We start from the raw sequence: 20,776 nt of genomic DNA, 5'->3' as shown, positions 1-20,776 counted from the left end.
TGAACTGTCCTTAGAAAAGTGAAAAAGAAGTAGATATATATCCTTCTTTCTGGTCCCATTGTTTCTTGATTTCCAATTCCTCCTTCTAGCCAAAAACACTCACTGAATGCTGTCAATTGATGTTATTCTAGTTTCATTTGCTTCAATAATTAAGAACATTTGGGGAATAACTCTTTTTTGTTTCTGCTTTTTTTTTTTTTTTTTTTTGAGACCAAGTCTTGCTCTGTTCCCCAGGCTAGATCTCAGCTCACTGCAACCTCTGCCTCCCAGGTTCAAGTGATTCTTGTGCCTCGGACTCCCAAGTAGCTGGTATTACAGGTGCCTACCACAGCGCTAGGCTAATTTTTGTATTTTTTTAGTAGAGACAAGGTTTCACCATCTTAGCCAGGCTGGTTTCGAATTCCTGACCTCATGATCCACCCACCTCAGCCTCCCAATGTGCTGAAATTACAGGCCTAAGCCACTATGCTTGGCCATAACTCAGTTTTTAATGGTAAGAATGAAGTCATATTTTTAGTCTTTCTCCCTAGGTAGCACATGGATTCAAGATGAAGCATACAGTCATTCACATATTCGACATAGTTGTTGAGCATCTGTAATGGTCGAGGGATGCACTGGTAAGCAAAGCAGGGCCTCGGGTCATGTCTCTGTCCTTCTGTTGCTCATTACGCCTGTCGGGAATTGTCCGCCTGTGCTTGTATGATGGTGTGGGCCTGGTCTGTCATCACAGTCATGGACTGGTACTGCAGGCTTTGCTTTTCCTCTCTCTTTTGTCTGTTTGGTTCCTCAGTGTAGCATAGCACTCTTAGAACAGTGTCTCAGACATAGTAAGTGCATAATAAATACTTGTTAAACAAAGGAATGATGAAATACTGCCCTTAGGCTAAGATGCCACCCAAGGAGAAAATGAGAACAAAGTCATGGAAGAAAAAGCAATGAAGAACTGAGTCAGTGAGGCAGCTGGTCCTCGGTAGCCCTCTCCCATAGAGACACTTTGTTCATTACCATCCCATGTATTTGCCACCCAAAACTCTTAGCAAATACCGAAAGTCTGTAGAGGAAGCTCACAAAATCCACACTGACAGCCTCCAGGCATGAGTTTGCAGAAGAAATACAAATCACAAAGCAGGGACTGGCAAAATATTTTTCTGGTTAGAATTCATAAGACATTATTAGTTGCATATTTGGGATTTATTACATCGTATGTAACAAGATTTACTGGAAGTTTTGTAGATAATTTAGAACCTAAAGCACTGTCTAACACAAAGGCCTACTTCCAAACGAAAGGTCTATGCTTCTTATGTCTAGAATATTTTGTGCTTAGCTATTTTAAGCTGCAGAATGTACCTTTTAATAAAACAGGAATGTACCTGGGGCTTTTAGAAAGCCTGCCTTCATTAAGATAAAAGCACTTTGAAATATAATATGGCTTATAGTATCAACCCCTCCCCATTTCAGCAAGGAAGAAAGTCTGAGTCTCTCATAGACCATGCATCCATCCAAAGGCACTGAGGAGGAAGAAGTTTCCCAGAAGTACACACACCTTGGCACCACTTCCTTCCAAGTCCTCACTGCTATGCCATAAGGGTCAGGGAAACAAAAAAGATCATTTTCAAAGTTTTGTTCTGTAATTTTTTCTAGAGATCACTGGCTGTGGTATATAAAAAATATACTAACATCTCATTTTTACCATTTTCAATTTATTTACCCCTATGGCTTTGTACTCTCCAAATTAAGTTATCATTCTGTTCTGTAGCAAGGGGCCTTTCTTACTATTCTGTTTTCTTCCTGCACTTCACTTTGATTTATAGTAAAATTCCAATCTCACCATTCCAACCCTTAATACATAAAGAGAAGTGTTTTACATTAAAAAAATGATTTCCTCCCTTAATAAGCCAAGTTTTCTACACTAGTTTCTTTCTAGGCACTCGAAAACATGTAATTTAAAACTTCGGAAAAAAAGAAATGACCCTTTGTTCTTGATTGCATGAATTTACCTTCTCATTAAACCAATGAATCATAGGAGCAAGGTTTATTGAGAACAAAATGTATTAGCTTTATATATCAAAATTATGATCCCTATTATATCGATAACAAAAGACATAAGAAAAAAATTATAAAATTGAGGTGGTTATATGAGGAACTCTATACATTCGAAAATTAGGAGAGCAGTGCTATAAAGTGTGGACAGTAGCATGAATTATGAAGGAAGAATACCATTAAATAAATAAATTGAAGAGATAAAATCAGAGAAAGCAAACAAGAATTAGGAGCTTCTTGCAGAAGTCATAAAAGGAAATAGAAAACTATTATTTTAAAGTGCCAGAGTAGGATGTGTTATTGCAATTTTAAAAGTCAGAAAGTATGTAAATTTTGGTAGCAATTTTTGTGATGCTGTCTTCTCATAAAATTTGTTTAACAGTGCTACAAGTTGTACATGCTCGCATATAATAAAAATATAATAAATTAATAAGAAACATATACTACTACTTACACATCTGCTACATAGTGCCTACCTATTTAATTATTTTTTGGATTAGATTATATTAAGAGTCCCTATTTTTTTCTGGTATGTCTATACTTGACTATGGCCTCTAGTTACACAGATAAAGAATAAAACCACAATTTAGGCAATATAATATTTTCAATTTCCATGTAAATATTATTTAATTATCTCAAAAACAGTGACTGGGTTTATTCTAGGAACTTAACTGAACCAGACTATACTTCGGTGGCCCAAATAGCCTAATTTATGAAATTGAAACTTCATTTGATGTATGCATCCAGTATTATGGCTATCATTCACCAAGAAATCCAAATATTTTAAATGATTACCATCGGTATGGCACCTTACACTTTCACAACCTAAAACAGCTTATAAATGTAAAGATGACTTTGTTCTGGGCATTCGACCTGCAATTAAGGAATTCAAATCTGCTGACTCTTTTAAAATGCCTGAGTTATTTTTATTCTTTTTTAAATTGATATAAATCTTTAAGACTTTCATATGGTTGGATTTCTTTTTTTGAGATGAAGAAGCACTGTGTTGCTCTCACTGTGCAGTGGCTTGGTCTTGGCTCGCTGTAGCCTCCTCCCGGGTTTAAGCAATTCTCCCTGCCTCAACCTCCCCAGTAGCTGGGATTAAAAGTGTGTACATCATGCCTGGCTAATTTTTGTATTTTTAGTAGAGACTTGGTTTCACTATGTGGGCCAGGCTGGTCTTTAACTCCTGACCTCAGATGATCTCCCTTCCTCAGCCTCCCAAAGTGCTGAGATTACAGGTGTGAACCACCACGCCAGAACCCATACAGTTAGGTTTTAATTTTTTTTTTTTTCCAGCAGAGTCTCACTCTCTAGCCCAGGTTGGAGTGAAGTGATGCGATCTCAGCTCACTGCAACCTCCACCCCCAGGTTCAAGCAATTCTCCTGCCTCAGCCTCTCAAGTAGCTGGGATTACAGGTGTGTGCCACCGCACCTGCTTAATTTTTCTATTTTTAGTGGAGACAGCGAATTTCACTAGGTTGGCCAGGCTTGCCTCAAACTCCTGACCTCAGATGATCTGCCCACCTCTGCCTCCCAAAGTGCTGGGATTACAGGCGTGAGCCACCATGCCTGGCAGATTTTGATTGTTATACAGCATTATTTATTGCTTATTCAGAGTTCAGAGTATTCTTAATTTTTGATACTGTGATGATACATTATCCAGATATACTGAAATGGAACAAAAATATGAAAACATGTAAGACAGTGTTGGGACAGTTTTGTGAGTTACTGCCAGGTTGAAACCTGCCATGTCAGACAATGAATTTTTGACCTGTATGAGTAATCCAGTATAATACTGCTTATTTTTAAAATAGATCTACAATTGTTTAAATTTTGTGTCAACATTTCAAATTCATCTTTGAATATTTTTTGAGCAGTTTCAAAACAATGAAACAAGAAAACTAAGCTGATGTTCATAAATGTGACTTCTTCAGTGACTTCAATAAGACAATAACTTAATAACTTACTCATCTTTACCTTAATAATTATCTATAGGTAAGTGGCAAATTTACCATATTTGTGACAGGAGGAGCAATAATTTAAATGATTAACAATGTTATAAGCCCCATCTGCTAATATCAATAAATAAATCAATGAGAAATGAATAACAATGTTAATAACTTGTAAGAATTTGAAGAAGGCTAATTCTAATAATTCTATAAACAAACATTTTAGGAGGATTTGTTAAGCAACAGGTTCAATTTTGAGTCACATTTTTGCAAGATAATTTCCTTAATATATGATTATCATTAAAGAACATTTCAAATAATCCAGTGGAGCTAAAGGGATTAAAATAATAAATGGAGGAAAGAATGTTTAAGTGCTTTTTTGTTTTTGCAATTTGAGGTGTGGTAGGGTATCAAAAAAGAGGTGATATAAACTTGATAAGCCATTAGGTTGCTATGATAGCATCAGACATCCCAGCTTTCACTAAAAGGTTGGCGAAAGGAACAGAAACAAAACGCTGAAATCTTGCCCTTATATTCTTTTAGTATGGGGACATGGGAAACAGCAATAAACAGAAGGCTGGAGAAGTGAAGGAATTTGAGACATGAAATTCTTGGAATATGGACAGTATACAAAGTTTTGTGCTGAATGAAATATTGCATTTTATTTACTTCACATTATTCAAAATAGTGATTTTCAGTACAGCTTCCCATATTACTGCTGGTGCTTTAAATTAAGAGCAGTGAGAATGTAAAAGTCTTTTTCTTAATGATAATATATACTGAAAGGAAGTGAAGTTGAAAGGCAGAATGTATTTAAATATGGTTAGCTTTTGTGTGTGTAATCTACTGAAAAATAAACTGAAATTTCACTTGTGATTGCAATCCCTCTTAAAATGGAAAATGTGCCTGTTGAAAGAGGTAAAATATATTTAATGTGGTACTCATTTGAGAATACAAATATCTGAGTTTTAGCCACTTTTCAGTTACTTAATCTACCCAGTATTTCAATTCCCTATTAGCAAGCCAAGAAGGATAATATTTTTGCCTCCTGGAAACATTGTAAGGATACCTTTTTATCCTGCACAATTTAATATAAAATGTCCTAAGAAAGTATTTTTCTTTTGTAATTTGAAAAATATTCAAGCAGTTATTGCTTGCTTACTCTTTTTTGTTCATTCCCCAAACGCATTTAAGTTATTAAGCTCGGATATGGCCTACCACTTTCATTCCCATTACAGGTCTCAAATTCATTCCGTTTCCATTGTGCGTTTCTTGTTTGTGAAGCCAACTGAATGTTGCCTGTTTATTATTTGAAACTCAACACTGAATCACCCTCTCAGGAAGGGGATGCTGCATGCCAAGGTTTTGAGCAAATACGTAGGACCAGGACTCTGACTTTTAGACAGTTCCTTAGCTTTACTTTAATTTTCCTTTTATTTTCACTGACAGTAAAATTTTCCGGAGAGTACAATCAAGATAGTGTATTGTTAGAAATAACATTAATAGAAGCTTGGTCAGAAATGATAATAGTCATAAGAAACATCTCTCTTACCAAGAGAGGCATTCCACACAGAGAGATCACAGCACAATAAATAAAGAATTTCTCATTTGCCACACAACAAACAAAACAATTTCCATAACAAAAATGTGATTTTATAAATGTTCTTATACTAAAAATAAAAGCAAAAATATGAGATCATGCACTGGAGACAAAAGCTAAAAATGAATAGTTATAACAAAAAAAAAGACAACATTCCAAAAGGTTAAAATGTTCAAGTATTGTGAGAGGAAAGGGGAAGATTCAAATAGAATGGGTTCAGAATAAATCAATTATATTTGCTACCCTAGGAGAGACACCGACATAAGTTTTTATCATTAATACTTTATGCCATTAGAATACATACCGTTGTCTATTTAAAGGACAGATTCCATTTCCTTGGAACATGTTTCATATTACAAGGATGGAATAAGGTTTATTTTTTACCCTAATTACAAGTAGGTAATAGTACTGTAAGAGAAATATCCTCAGGAACAGGCCAGTGTGAGGGCCTGGAGTAGTAGGGGTCTGGGAGACAGGAAACAACGACTTTAGCTCTGTTTTCATCATTGTCTATAAAAAATTCATTTGAGATAATCATCTAATAAATAACCTTCAGATATTTCTCAGTCCTGAAATAAACTTTCACTTTATGTTTAGATTTTGCTATAAGAGTTCAACAATTGGGGCTAGTAGAGAGTAGCGAAAATAATGATAAAATAGCTTAAGAATTTTAATTATACTTAATTTCTAAAAAGTTATTGAAAAAAAGTGGGGATCACTTAGTGGAATTAAGAATTGTATAATGCTTTAGTGGGATTGTTCATACAGCATAATAATTCTTCCCCAACCAAACTAATCTAAGCAGTGCCTTTACATTTTGTGGTTGAATAGTATATCAGATTTGAATAGTATATCAGATTTGAACAGTGGCTAGTTTCTACATGACTAGGAAAAACATGTCTGTCATGGGAGTAAAAAAATAAAATTTGTTTGTTAAATTACACATAAATATAAGGTACAAATGTATTTTTAAAATACAGATTAAAATAATCACACTTGCATTGTGTACATACGAAAATACAGTATTTAATATTCAATATACACAGACACATTTATGATAAATGCAACTATTTGGCAATGCCAGTTCTTTCAGGGTTTTTTGTTGTTGCTGTTGTTCCTTATTTCCATACACCTGGAAACAAAAATGCTTCACTAGAATCTCCTAGCTCTGGCGGACATCTTGAAGCAGTTTGTTAATTTCTGCCACCAGTTCACTGGCATCCATCAGTTCGTGTTTCCCATCATTGAGGTGGTTGAGCACATTGTCAAAATCATCTTCTTCATAGTTTTCAGGGATCTCCTCCATGGCTGGCAGCCATTTTGAAGAAGGCTGCACACTGGAGTGAGTTCCAAGTGAGGGCCCACAGTTGTTGGTGGGGTTTTGAAAATGTGTACTGGCTGCCCATGCCGCTACTCCCTGTGGGTAACCCACAGTTTTGGCTGGCAAGGGTCCCTTCCTGCGTTCCAGGGAGTTGGAACGATCCATCTCACTGCATTCAGAATAGGTGTCCAGGGAAGGGGGTAAAAGGCGCTGGAACACGCTGCTCATTTCCGAGAGCAGAGATGATGTGCTGGTATCCCCAGAGTCCTCATCGCTTGGGGAGTCCTTCCCAAAGGTGGAAAAACTCTTCTTCTTCTCACCAGAATCTGCAGACTGAGCGTCATCCTCCAGACTCTGATGTGGATGCTGCTGCTGAGGTTGTGCTGGGAATTCTTCTCCTGGAATGAACATGTTACTCCTATAATCAGAAGATGGTGAGGGCAGCGGTGGCATCCAGCACTGGTCAGAGTGTCCCAGGACCCTGCACTCCTCCGTGCAGAGTCTCATAGCTGCGCTCAAGAAAAACAATGGGGATTCATTATTATACTTAGCTCGATTCAAAATGATGGATAAATGTAATTTTATAATAAAAAAATAGAATGAGACAGTTTGAAACTATTTCCACGATGCTAACCCATTATTATACACATAAGCTGGACTACAATTATGACTTTAATTTGAACACTAGTTTTATAGACCTACATAAATCTTATCTGCTGGTGTGATTTTTTCCTTATTGATCAAATAAGAATATTCTGCTACTCGAACAGTGAGAAGATGGGCTGATAACGTATACATGGGAAGAACCAGGTGTGAGTGATGAAATAAATGCTGAACATAAATTCTAAAGAATAGACTTGTAACATGAAACCTATTACTTTAGAATGCCACCCATACAATTCTTGTGGAATACATACCTTTGTGTAACTTTCTCAACAGGCCTATCAGACTTACTCTGATTTTAATGGAAGCAATGAGAATATAATAAACTATCAGGTAATTATACTTATTAATCTCTTTTAAAGATATTACAAATTATTTATTTACTTACTAATTAAAACAGTAGTGAAAAGTTTCCTCTGCTACTAGGTGGGCATCTGTAAGTAACCTGTTAAGAAGTTTTCTTTTAAAGGTTCAAAATAAATTTATATTCAAATATATGACAATGTCATCAAAAAATTACCAATATAAAAAATTCTTTCCTTAGTTCTTAAAGAGGTTCTGCTGCTCTATTGAAATATGAGTGGCCACACTCATAGAAAAAAAAAAATAGATGAAATGAGAAAAGCAGGAAAACAAAGAGGAAAAAAATCCTCTATATTTGGCAAATACAATAACTAAACTACATGACAAGGAAATGAAAAGATGTAAAATATACTCCACAAACCACTAACTATTTCAGTGAGAAATGAGGCTCTTCAGTACTATGATTTCATTTTAGAGCAAACAGCAGAATGCAGAAAATGCAAAAGAATTCTCTTAAATTTAGAAGGATATTAGGTTGTTATTTACTATATTTGTATAATATTAAGAGCTAATTTTGTAGATCTGTCTACTTTAGAAAGATTCCTCTTCCTCCAAAATTATTGCTGAAAGAGTGATTCTAGAAGGATGCCCAATCTCTTATTAGAGGAAACAAGTTGTCTATTGCAGTTACCGTGAGATCAGTAGCACCTGGTAAAGTGCCTGCATACAATACGTATTCACTACCTATTTTCTAAATGAAACAAGAAGAAAATAAGTTGATTGACTTTCTGAAAAAAAAGAAGTAATGATCTTTGAGTGCAGGTGTAGCAATTGCTGCTTTTCACTGCTTGAATCTTTGAGATAATTCTGTTCTTAAACTGCAAGAATCCCAAATATGTACCTCAAGTTTTAATGAAAAGGGGAATGATTTCAGGAACAAAAATGATGTCAAGTATTGTGAGGGAGAAAAAAGCTGAATTACTAGGAAAGCTAGAAATAAGAAAAAGCAGGAAAAAAAAGTGGAGAAAAGTGTAAATACTAATTCCATGTGAACCAAGGTAGAAAAAGAGAAAGAGTGTAAACATGAAGAACAATTGTGTAATTTGTTATGAAAGGTCATTTTAAATGAGCAAGGATGATTTAAGAATAAAAGCTTGTTTAGATCTCCTGATCTCATGCATTATTATTACTTGGAAATATTTACCAGCTGTTTTTTCTTTTTAATTTGATGTAGACAAAACCAAAGGGGTTGAAAGTAATTGGAATCCCTTAATAGCAATGAGGTTTTCTCAGCAGTGAAATAGCAATCATGGTGGTAATGATTTTTTTTCCTTCTTAATTCCCCGGGTCTCTGTAAATGGAACTTAGACCTGTCTCTATTGTCTTACTCATATCCTGTCAGAAGGAAGAAGAACAGACCTGCTGACACCTCTTCATTTATTTTCTTTCCTTTAACTCTGTAGTTTTAGGCTTGGGAAGGACTTAGTTGTTTGATTCACTTTATTTTAATGCTTAATGATTGGAGGGAAAGGAGAAATTACATAGGCTTCTAAGAATACTGAAAATAACCCAATTTTCTAGAGACCTAAATATAGTGAACACATAACCAACAACACAATGCAAAAATACAATCTGGGTAACTAACGCAATCTGAAAGTTCATGCTCAAAAATCATTTTGGTCATAGAAATTTTTTAAACAGTGAATGTTATTTGCAACTTTATCCCAATAAATAAGTGGAGCATTATTTATAAAATAATAAATTACCTTAAAAATGAAAAAGAATAGAAAAATTGATAAGAAAAGACTAATGGAGAGAAGGATGGCAAAAGTAACGGAAAAAGAAGAGTAACGGTGCAGAAGAGGGCATTTCTGGCAACTTCATTGATACTGTCAACCTTGTCCCCAGGGACTGGACTGAAAACATCCTCAGTGTGTAAGTAATTCAGTGCCATAAATGTTCCATACTATATCCCAGTGATCAGGACTTGTTGACAAGGGGTGCAAGTGGCTAATCTTCCTGTTGCTCCTTGAAAGCCCTGCTAGGTACTCAAATGTCCTCTGGAGGGGGGGAACATGGTGGAAGGAGAGCATCTTCTTTACTACTAGAGGACTATGAATTTTGTCACTGTACTGAACCTTATTGGTGGGGTAGGAAGCCGATACCTAAGAAGAAATACGTATGCCTTGCTTCTATCAAGTCATTAGTCATCAAGCAGTCAATCGGTTATCCGTTAGGAGTCTGCTACATGTGAAGTGCAACAACAACACTCTACGCTCAAAATGTTAAGATACAGCTCTGAGCGAAGTGTGACAAATGAGGTCATAAACACAGGTAAAGTGTCAAACTAGATGATGCTAAGGGCATGTCAAGAAAGGAAAAAAGAGAGGAGGTGGAGGCTGAATCAGTTAAAAGCCACCTAAAACAAACTTTGAAAGATGAATAGGATTCAGTTACACAAAGTGACAAGAAGCCAGTTTTTCAGGTAGGAAGGACACCATGAGCAAAGCATCAGGGTGCTAAGTGAGGAGATGCTTCTAACTGTAACAAAAGATACAAAGATGGCAACATTGAGGGTTAATAAGCTAAGAGAGGATTCCTTTGCCCTTTGAATGCCAAGATAAATAGTTTAGTTCAGTGTTGCTGGGCAACAAGAGTTAACTATTGATTTTGAGCCAAAAAATGTGAATTAAAATGTTCTCAAAATGTTCAAACTGTATGAAAGAAAGATTTGACAAAGGGAGGAGCTACTGGAGAGTGAATATTAGATTGCATCCTGATACACCGAAACCGTCCTGGAGGAAAGGCCAGAACAGATGAGCTTTTGTGGATACCTGCCATGAAAAAGGATACCTGCCATGAGACAGGAGAGAACATCGGATTTAAAAAGAATCTTTAAAGTAAGTAATCAGAGATGACAGATTGATGAAAAGTGTATTGGACTCAATCAAGAAAAATAAGTATCACAAGAAATGAAATCAAATGGCTGTATAAATCAACCTGGTGAAGTGAATGCAATGGAAAAATCATGTCTGCAGGCATATGTTTACTGTTACAGTTCAAAGTTGAATGGCAAACATGAGCCAACAGACAAAAAATGCATGCTGATTTAAATGCTCAAAGTGCAGGATATTTGTGTGGGAATTAATAGCATGAATGACCAGAAATGACCCTGTTGGCAGGCAATGCAACATAACATAATCTATATTTGTTCATAGTCTAAGGCAGAAAACCAGTTGGAACAAGACACTGAAGTCCTAGAAATATAAATGCTTTGGAAACTGTGCTGATCTCTTTTAATGGCATTCAGATGTGGGCTTACATTTTTCTCTACTTGGATATTTCCTGGGAATATAAATTTACAAAGCACAGGTTTTATACCCTAATGTGCCTCCAGAAGTTGCCAGGGTAAGTAATAAACTGGAATATGTATCATCAAAATTATACTCATAAATAAGGGATAGCTATCTCTGTATAGATACTTAGTATGCACGTTGCAGTCTATGGTAGTCAAACATGAGTATACTTTGCAGACCCCTGGTGACTTCCTGCTGCTCTCTGCCTCCAGGATGGCTTTGACCACACCATAGATGGAGGCAGGTACCTAGTAAGGCAGAAATTTATTTACTATAATACATTTCGTTGTAATACAGTGTCATCTGCAAGCAAAATAACTCTCCAACCACACACATGGTTAAGTGTGACTGTGCAAATATTAGAATGGTTTTTAAAAAGTGTCTCTACGTTAAGTGGAATTATTAACGATGATAAAGATGAACTTCTAATTTTGAAAAGAAATGTGATGCTGATGGAGCTTAAAGTCATTCGATAAACACAATTCACTGTTTTCTACAGTTTATCTGTCTACCTATTGTTTCCTTAATGCCTTTATTCCTTAAAATCTATTATTACTATTATTCCTTACTCCAAATGCTAGAAAACTTTCTTGCCACAAACTTATGTAGAGAGGGTAACTTAGAAAATATGCCAAAAAAAATAAAAGAACTTTGACCTAAAAATAAAAAAACCTTATAATTAGTTATTAAATTTATACAATTTCAGAATTAAAAGGGACTTTAGGATCATTTAGTCCCTCAAATACCAAGGTTATGTAATTAGAGCAGCTATTCAGTTAGCTATGCTGATAAATTTAAATTTTGATGAATAAACTTTAAACAAATCTAAAAACATATAATACAATATTGATGTCATGCCCACATTGTTACTTTTCTCTTTAATGGAATGAAATTACATTATTTAAAATCAAGGATTAATGTTCAAAATTACGAATCTGTCAGGATCACAGAATTATATTTATCCAGCTCCTTTATTACACAAGTAAGAAGAATAAAACTATTCTTTTTGAGCAAAGTGTCTGATTCTAAATACATTCCACTAAATTTTCAGAGATTTCTCTTCAAATTCATCAAGCAAGTCTATGCATTAAACAACAAAAACACAAAACGGGCACCATGACTGTGCAAACAGGCTCCAGGTACACTGTAAGCCTTAATGTCTCTAGAAGTCCTCCCTATACACGCATCCTGTGAGATGTATTATAATATCCGTTACTGTAATAACAGAATTAAATGATCAACATTTAATAGTTACAGGGTGGGTAGTAAGTCCTGAGAACACAAGAACAACTAGGACACTCTATTTAAAAACAATTACAACAACAACAAAAACCTGTTACTTCACATACTTGGCAGATTGGTGTTTGAAGAGTGTGGGGATTGGTCCAAATTGCACTCTACCATAAAAAAACTGCCTGATTTGAGATACGTTTTCTAACATTTATAAGTTTCAGTTCCAAAATATCAAACAAATAGAAGCCTGTTACTACTGTCACTACTACTAATTCCTGAGTCAAAGCCTTAGGAGAGGCAGTGCAGGTATCTAACTCTGCTTGGGCCCGGAGTAAACCTGGGGGCATAGTCCGTAACTACTAATGCTACTGCTATTGCTAAAATTAATACCCCTGTGGCTACTCCTATCACTACTTCACTTATGAGTGCTGGAGTTTCTATTTACAGTGGTCCTTCAGTATCCAAAAGGATTGGTCCAGGCCCCCTGAGGATACCAAAATTGGGTTGCTTATATAAAGCGGCACTGCAGTTACATAGAGCCTACATACATCCTTCCAAATGCTTTAAATCTTCTCTAGGTCACGAACAATATCTAATAAATGTAAATGCTATATAAATAGTTGTTATACTGCATTATTTGTATTGTTTTTTATCATTTTATTGCCGTTTTTTGTTGTTTAATCCAAATACTTCCAATTAACAGTTGGTTGAATCTATGGATGTGGAACCTGCAGATATGGAGAGTCAGCTATATTGATTTTCTTGAATTCCTGTGGCTGTCTGAGACTCTGTCATGTTTATTTCCTAAACTCTAATACTTATCTGTATTTAAAAATAGAGGTGCAACGGAACTAAGATGGGTGATATTGTGTTGTTCTGCCTTTCATTTATCAAACGGCAGTCATTTGCTTTACTTTCAGTGATATTTGGAAATATAGGTAGCCAAAGGAACACACCTGTGTATTCCAAAGGTTGATTTAACATTGCAGTGTTTAGTAACCGGGCTGCAATGATAATGTAATCAGTATTTACTCAGTTCAGAGGGTTTCTATTGCAGAATTAGAGGGAAGAAACTCCAAGGAAAATGTGGTTCAAAACTTAATAGCATCTCTTCTATCTAGCTGTATACTTAAAAATTCCACTCTTGGGTCCCTGTTCCTCTTGTAACTATAGCAAAATGAAATGTGGCAAAAATATTCTGTGCTTACCACCTACAAAGATGCATTCCTTCTCCTATTTTTGATGCTTGAAGTGTACAATTTCCAGTGTATTTTAGTCTCTGATTTTGTGAGTTGGTGCCCATCACAGGAAATGCATCCTCCAAATTACAGTCCAGTTCACCACTCTCTGTACCCAAACAGTTTGGCTGAATAAAAACCTCCAACCAATAATTTTGTAAAGAGTTGCACAACAGTGTTGTTCTATGGTAGTATCGGATGAGGTGGAAAGAGGTGGGAAGTGGTTTGTTAATTTAATTTTTTCCCCATCCCTTCATTCTTGTCCTATGAAGCTCTCATGCTTCCTCTTTCTCTACCAACTGCTTAATGAAATTTAAGAAAGTTTTAAAATGTTTCCGTTTCTGTTCATTACTAACAGTCATGAACATACTGTAACACATAAATATTTTAGTGCAAGGGACAAATAAAGAGGAAATATAAGCATGAGATAAATTTTTCATTTTACTGGTGTCAGGGTAGACCTGAAAATAAAAATCTGTCCGTCACTACCCTCTCACCTGCTGGAATTCTTCCATCTGTAAGAAACAGGTCGCTGAATCCTTCACCCAGCAGCCTGTCTATTGGAGAATCTCGCCCCAAATCATAATCACTGTCTCCTGCCTCACTGTCACCACGGCCACTGTCTTTCAAGCTAAATTTGTCCATGTCTTGAAGGGCATATCTGGAAAGATAAATCAGAAAAGAAAATTACAGTTTTTACTCTTCAGCATTTATGTTGAGATCTAATAGGTAACACAAGAATAATTCATACCTATAGCTCCTGGAATATTTGTTTCCTCGAAAACTTGGTCTTGGCTGATATTGCCCCTGGTGAAGCATTGAAAGAAGCTGAGAGACCTGCTGGAAACCAAATAGACAAAGCTGATTCCTGGAAACAAGCCTCCAAATACAATCTTTAAGCAAGAAAAAACAGTTCCTTGCTATTTCAACTAAGTAATTGAACATATTATCTCTATTTAAAAGATTTGCATATGCTGGACTCTGTCAGACCATGTGGCCAGCCACCAACTATAACTAAAATATATCTCAAGAGATTTGGATGATCTAATACAACTTTTACTTTTTGAAAGAAGACTCCCTTTTGAATAACTGATTTATTTTCTTTAAGTTCAGATAAAGTGACCACCTGTAAAAATACATGGAAAATGTTGTAAAATACAACACTGTAGCACATGTAGTTTAAAAAATATCAGGAAATCGTCCAAACTTGGACAAACACAGCATGCATCGAAATAGACTTCTGAAGGCCTTAGTTGTTTCTTTTTTAAAAAATGTTTTCAGTAAAGTCTATAACTATGAAAAGAAAGCAAGTCTCTACTTTTTGGCTTCCCATTATTTTAATCTGGGAAGTAAGGGGACTCTAATTCCGTAGTCCTTTGTGAGCTTCACATTTATTTTTCAATATTATACATATTATATGCAAGTTAATTACTTAAGGAAAACTAAAAACAGTAAGCTAAAGTATGCATCTTTTCTACATATTCACAATGTAACTTGTATCCTACTTAATTTGCACAGTATTAGTATTGTTACTTATTAATGAAAACATTTAGGAACTATTAAACCCAACTCCTGAATACTAATACCTAACAGTGCAATGAATGGATGCAGTTTAAGATCTTACCTCAACAGCAGGAGTGGCGTGGGTGAGTTCTAATGAGAAATTCTCTGGCACGTGGTTTGATGAGATTGTCACCAAGCTGTTGAGTGACTGGTGACTGTTGTGACTCTGCCGGCTGCCCATTTGCCCTCTTTCTAAGGTAGGAGATGAAGATGGAGACGATCTGTGATGAGATCTGATGGGCAGAGTTCCATTTATGGTAGGCACCAATGTGATGTCCCCTTTGTGAATCTGCCGAGATGGCCTTTTTGGGTGGTGCTGGTAAGTTGATTCTGCCACCCTGCAGTTATAGGATCTAGTGTCTTTTTTCTCACGGTTACACCTAGTTGCAAATAGCACCATAATAATCAACAAAACTGCACAAATTGCTCCCAAGGAAATAATTATTATCATGGAGACATCCAAGGATCCCTGGCTTACTGAAGTCATTGCTGTACTTGTCACTGACTCTGCATATTCAAAGATCATGCACTTCAGAAGGACTTTGGTATGTAGCTGAGGATTGCCTTTGTCCTGAATGATAACTGAGAGCTCCCATTCTGTGTAGGGAACAGAATCCATGCTCACGTTGGTATGGATGTCACATGATCGTGGATCAATTATGAAGATATTCTCCTCATTACCTGCTACTATGGAGCAGCTGAGTTCAGCATTCACACCAGAGTCTCTGTCAATTGCCCTTATTCTTGTGACATGAAAGCCACTTTCAGCCCCTTTGGGAATGGTGATTTCTGCCGTATTATTACGCAGTGCAGGCCCTATAACCACAGGAACATTGTCATTTTCATCAATGATAGTGAGCACAACTGTGGCATTGCTTACCAGTTGCTTTGGGCTTCCTCCATCTCTTGCTTCTACCACAAAAGTGATCTGACTCACTTCTTCATGATCAAAGATTCTGAGGGCATAGATGGCTCCATTAGATGGGTCAATGGTTACATATGTAGTTATGGAACTTCCTAGGATAAAACTCTCCAAGATGGTGTATGTCACTTGCCCATTTTCTCCAAGATCAGGATCTGTGGCTGTAACAGTGGTGATATATGCCCCTGGTGAGTTATTTTCTGAAATTACAAATTCATATCGGCTTCTCTGGAAGTGGGGTGGATTGTCATTGATATCATTGATTTGAACAGTAAAATGTTTTACTGTAGAGAGACTGGGTGTCCCTTTGTCCTCAGCGATTACAGTCAAACTATATTCAGATCTCTTTTCTCTATCCAGCGTGGCATTAGTCAAGATTAAATAATTGTTTTCATACGTCTTCTGAAGTTTAAAATGACCATGTCCATGAAGCTTACAAACTATTTCTCCATTCAGCCCAGAATCCCTGTCCTGAACCCTTACCAAAGCAACAAATGTATCAATAGGATCCCCTTCAAAAATATAAGATATTTCTTCTTTTCCAGGGGACATGAGGTTGATGTTAATTTCAGGTTTATTGTCATTAACATCCACAACTTTAATTATAATTTTGCAATGAGCCGGGATTGAATTTGGACCCAAATCTTGAGCCTGAACATCAATCTCATAGGATTTGGTGATTTCATAATCCACTTGCTTGAAAAGAGTCAAATATCCTCTTTCAGAATCAATTCTGAAAGTCTCCATGATTTTGGGAGACACATGACTGCTGAAGGAATATACAATTTTCCCATTAGCGCCCTCATCTGGATCAGTGGCATTCAGATCTAAGAGCAAAGTGCCAACCGGGGAGTTTTCTAAGAGTTGTATTATATAAGATTGCTGCTCAAAAGCAGGGCTGTTGTCATTGGAGTCTGAAATGCTTATTTTTAGTATGGATGAGCCAGACCTCTGAGGTACTCCCATGTCTGAGGCAGTGAGCTGAAGCTCGTAGCTTGACTTCAGCTCCCGATCTAACTCTCTGACCACTATGAGTTCTGCATACTTGGCTCCATCAGTCCTAGTCCGAACCTCGATATTAAAAAAATCATTGTCAGAGAGCGAGTAGGTGTGGAGGGAATTTTCCCCAACATCTGGATCAAATGCACTGTCCAGGGGAATGCGAGTCCCAACTGCTGCACTCTCAGATATCTCAATAGGTATGAGAGATCTTGAAAACTGGGGAGAATTGTCATTAATATCCAGCACTTCAACTTCAATATGGAAAAGCTGCAGATGCTCTGTGGGTAGAGTGATCACATCAAACTCTATGGAACAGTTCAAGTTTTTCTGGCATAGTTGCTCACGGTCAATTGTAGCCCCTATGCTGATCTCCCCAGTATCCTCATTTACTACAAGTAGAGGAGAATTTCCCCTTTGCATGGCTCGAAATCGAACAGTAGAAGGATTAGGTAGCTTCAATAAAACATCAGCCACATCCTCTGATAGTCTCGCAATTACTGATCCAACCCTCTGTTCCTCATAAATCCTGTATTTCAAATTCTTGCCCAGTACATCGTGGTTGAAAGATACTATCAGGAGTGCAAAAACAAACCTAAAGTGCATTTTAGCATTCATTTGGTGCATCGGTCAGTTTACGAGATTTCCCTCACAGAGCAAGTTAAAACAGCAAAGCAATTCCCTCAACTTCCTTTGGCAACTTAAAGCTACATTTGGTACTTGGAACTTGAAAGCGTCTCTTAACAACACAGCACAGCAATTAACAGCTCGCAAACTTTTGTTTTATACACACCGTGTCACGACTTCCAGATATCATCGGCATGGAGTCCAGTCCTTGCGTTTGTTTGCTCGTTCGTCCTCTTTCCAGGCAGAAGAGTGTCACCTCCGCGTTTTCTCCCTCGTGTAGTCGGAATCCATCTATGGCAGGGTGCCGGCGGAATCTGCAGTGTGTCTCTCCTGAGCGATTCCTTCTCCCTTTCGCTGCTCCGCTGCAGACTAAACACCCGTGATTGCTGACTCGGGTCTAAAATCTGTACAACTTCACTTCAACTCAGACAAAGCTCTTGCCCGGCGTGTGTTGAATCGCTTCCAGCCAATCAGCGGGCTTCCAAATCAAAAGCTGATGGAGTCACCCAAGGAGGGAGGGGGAGAGTGGAGGGTGGGAGAGGGAAAAGAGACGGAGAAGGAGGAAGGCGGGGGCTGGGGGCGCGAGAGGGAGTAGGGGAGAGGGGCTGGTGGGGGCTGGGGAGGAGATGGGAGCCAGTTCTTCCCGGCTCCTTCCTTCTTCCTCCCTCTCCTTCTCCGCCTTTCAATCTACTGCATTCACTTTCTCTGAGCGTGCCGTGACAAAGGGGAGACAAATTACAGAAGAAAAACTTTAAATCAACTTCTGGTCGCCTTTATTTATATGGCACGTTAAATTGTTCTTGTTTTCTTAATTGCCCTTTCTTCTGCCACAGACATGTAATCATCTTGCTTTTCATAGTCCTTAAGTGCTAGTTTAACTTAAAATACCTTTAAGTGCGTTTTGTTGGTGGAGGAATTTAATACAATTTGAAAACTTGCTTCTAATTATGCTTCTCAGACTGCCTCCTTCCCCACCCCCTCTGTAAATACATGGGCCTTTCCCCTTCCAGGAGCGCAAGCAGATTTTCTTGGGGCTCTGTTTTTAAAGAACAGAACAAGTAAAGAGGTCTCATTTTCTGTTTTCTTTCATCTTTATTCTTTGAAGATAAGAAAAGGGCTATCTTGCACTCTTGATTTCTCTTAATTAGCAAGACTTAAAGGAATACCTCAGAATTTGGAACTAATTGACAATATAGTTCTATCTTATATGACTCCTTTCCTTGAGTTTGGGCAAAACTGTTTGTAATATTTCTTTGTCCTGTACTTCAGCAAAAAGCACACACACACACACACACACACACACACACACACAAAATCCTGTTTATCTTGGGTAAAAGACACCGCATGCTTTAGCATGCCAATTTCTACCGAAAGGTACTATTCTATACATGGCTAGTCTTCACAATGAATACTGGGGGGACATGGACTCAACAGTTTACAAGTCAAATTTTTATAATATATGCATTATTTATGAAAACACTTCAGATATTTACTTTAAAAACCCCAAAGCTTGTTAACTGACAAATCAAATGCCTGAGCTGAAAATTGCATTTTGTGTGCATCAAAATGCTAGGAAATATCATGGGAGGTTTGTGCTCTATCCAGGTCACAGAAACTGATATGGTATTCTTATTTGAAAATATGATTATTTATGATGTTCTTTCTGCTCTGCAATTCCTTTTAAGTTTATCATCGTGGCTCCATTCTTGCTGCTTTTTTTTCATACCTTTTGCATTATTCCTCAGCTGTCTTTATCTGCTTGCATATTTGCTGTTTCACATAATCTCGCTGTCACTTTTTTCCGTTTATTTTTTCCCACTCTCTATTTTGCCCCCCAGAAGCATATAAAAAAAAGTAATTTTCTGATTTTTCCACTTTGCTTACTCTCAGCAGAGCTCAGCTAAAGTCACTAAGAAGGCTCTTTCCAAAAAAGAAAGCAGAGGAGTCTCAGCGTGAATTCTCCTTCTTTTTAGGCATTCAAAAGCATTTTATAAGCCATTGTCTTTTTTCCCCCTCCTGAAACCAGTGCTGTGTGGCAAATTGTGTAGAATAGAAATGCCTATAATGAATGTATTTAGTACTGGGTCACGCTGATGAACATTCTGCCCCCATGAATAATACTGTTTTACAAGTTTGTAGCCCTTTCAAATGGCTGATCCCCAAACCCTATAGGCAAACTAGGAAAACTACCACAAGCAAGGGGGACTTTAGAAACCCATAGCCATCTGGCCTAGATCGCTAACAATCTGAGCCAATAATTATATCAATTCAGGCTTTAGCGAACCCCTTTGCAAACACCAAAAGAGCAAAGAAAGGAGTTAGTGACTATGCAAAGTTGGGGTGAGAATTCAAAGGTAATCTAATTCCATTAGTTCTAGGAAAATTTTCTTTGAGAATTTGTAAGTCTACCCCCAGAAGAACCCCAAGAGCAAAGAATTTGATTACCTTAATACAAATTTTTTTCTATGCTTTAAAAAGTAAAAATAATTAAAAGTCCTTTTATTTCTGACAGTGGACTTGAACAGAAATAATCATTGTGAAAAAGAACTTCAGTGAAACTTACTGAAATATTAAATTAGTTATAAATTAATATGTCCTCTGAAATAATATGTTTCTATCAGTAGGTCTTTAAAGAAGACCTACTTCTTTGATTGGTATTTTTCACCAATATTGGCCTCTTTCACTTGCAGTATCATCCTCACCACATATTATTTCATTTTCAGCTTGCTAATGTTTTCCTGAGAAGTCGTATGTATCTACTCGAAAGTGTAGTGCTTTTGATTTATCCTTAGTATGCACTGATCTGTTCTTCACACATTTTTTCACCAAAAGTACAGAATTAAAAATAAACCTTTTCTTTGTAATATTGTATCTCTAGTTCTAACCATTTAAATTTTCCTCATTTGTCATCCCTGAAAAGAAAACAAAGAAACTATCTCCCAAACTATTTACTACCTGT

General features: G+C 36.9%; 1 protein-coding gene across 4 annotated transcripts; it reads right to left on the bottom strand.

Moving 5' to 3' along the window:
- Window positions 1-5,388: 5,388 nt before the first annotated feature.
- PCDH18 (protocadherin 18) lies at window positions 5,389-18,192 on the bottom strand. 4 transcript variants are annotated; one of them, XM_078367851.1, is made up of 5 exons: window positions 17,984-18,192; window positions 15,331-17,471; window positions 14,458-14,546; window positions 14,204-14,367; window positions 5,389-7,422 (listed from the first exon to the last, which is right to left on the bottom strand). In XM_078367851.1, the coding sequence occupies exons 2-5, from the start codon at window positions 17,155-17,157 to the stop codon at window positions 6,755-6,757; spliced, it is 2,748 nt and encodes a 915-aa protein (XP_078223977.1). In that variant the 5' UTR covers window positions 17,158-17,471; window positions 17,984-18,192; the 3' UTR covers window positions 5,389-6,754. The 4 variants fall into 4 exon arrangements, with proteins under 4 accessions (XP_078223977.1, XP_078223978.1, XP_008990948.1 ...); XM_078367852.1 differs by having other exon boundaries at window positions 14,458-14,543; XM_008992700.5 differs by having other exon boundaries at window positions 15,331-18,192.
- Window positions 18,193-20,776: the final 2,584 nt, after the last annotated feature.

Source organism: Callithrix jacchus, chromosome 3, assembly GCF_049354715.1.
Source record: "Callithrix jacchus isolate 240 chromosome 3, calJac240_pri, whole genome shotgun sequence".
Taxonomy (NCBI): domain Eukaryota; kingdom Metazoa; phylum Chordata; class Mammalia; order Primates; family Cebidae; genus Callithrix; species Callithrix jacchus.
Note: the sequence above shows the minus strand (reverse complement) of the source record. Positions and strands in the feature narration are given on the sequence as shown.

Excerpts from the sequence above, each read along its gene's own strand:
- PCDH18 (XM_008992700.5), bottom strand. The coding sequence starts at position 17,817 with ATGCACCAAATGAATGCTAAAATGCACTTTAGGTTTGTTTTTGCACTC. Across the intron at positions 14,368-14,457 it reads AAATATTCCAGGAGCTATAG|ATATGCCCTTCAAGACATGG; the intron begins GTATGAATTATT and ends TTATCTTTCCAG. Across the intron at positions 7,423-14,203 it reads AGATGGAAGAATTCCAGCAG|CTATGAGACTCTGCACGGAG; the intron begins GTGAGAGGGTAG and ends TCTTGAGCGCAG.